At 33.3% G+C, this 646-nt stretch overlaps 1 protein-coding gene across 1 annotated transcript in view; it reads left to right on the forward strand.

Moving 5' to 3' along the window:
* EHI_153810 (RNA recognition motif domain containing protein) overlaps positions 1 to 424 on the forward strand; it is a gene marked incomplete at both ends in the record, with an annotated part of 1119 nt that extends 695 nt beyond the window's left edge. Inside the window, one exon of the mRNA XM_001913339.1 lies at positions 1 to 424. This exon is cut by the window's left edge and continues 695 nt beyond it. Coding sequence (XP_001913374.1) covers positions 1 to 424 — 424 coding nt within the window.
* Between the last annotated feature and the right edge of the window lie 222 nt (positions 425 to 646).

The raw sequence follows: 646 nt of genomic DNA on the forward strand, positions 1-646 counted from the left end.
AAGTGATCGTAGAGATGATTACAGGGTAAATGATCGTAGAGATGATTATAGAACAACAGACCGTAGAGTCGATTATAGACAGAGTGATATTAGAGATGACTACAGAACAAATGAACGAAGAGATGATTATAGAACAACTGATCGTAGAGACGATTACAGAGCAACTGACCGTAGAGATGACTACAGACCAAGTGATGGTAGAGATAATTACAGACCAAGTGACCGTAGAGATGATTATAGAGCAAATGATCGTAGGGAAGAATATAGACCAAGTGATCTTAGAGATGAATATAGACCGAGTGATAGTAGGGATGAATATAGACCGAGTGATCACAAAGACGAATATAGACCAGGTGAACGTAGTGATCGGTTTGAGCGAAGAGGGAATGGAAGTAGTAGCTATAGAGAAGAAAGGAAATGGTGATTTCACAAAAATATTCTTAATTCATTTATTTTTGAATACTAGTTATTTTGAGGTTATTAGAACAGACTATGTGATGAACAGTTTAAGGAGAGTAACTCCTAAATAAGATAATAGAAAGAAGAAACTGGAATAAGGAAAATTTATTTAAAAGATGAAACTAATCAATATGGAATTAGAATAATATAGAAGACGTTAATTTTTAATAAAATTAGTACTAAAAAA

The sequence above is a fragment of the Entamoeba histolytica genome, genomic scaffold (genome assembly GCF_000208925.1).
Source record: "Entamoeba histolytica HM-1:IMSS scf_1104750518587 genomic scaffold, whole genome shotgun sequence".
In the NCBI taxonomy this organism is placed as follows: Eukaryota; Evosea; order Mastigamoebida; family Endamoebidae; genus Entamoeba; species Entamoeba histolytica.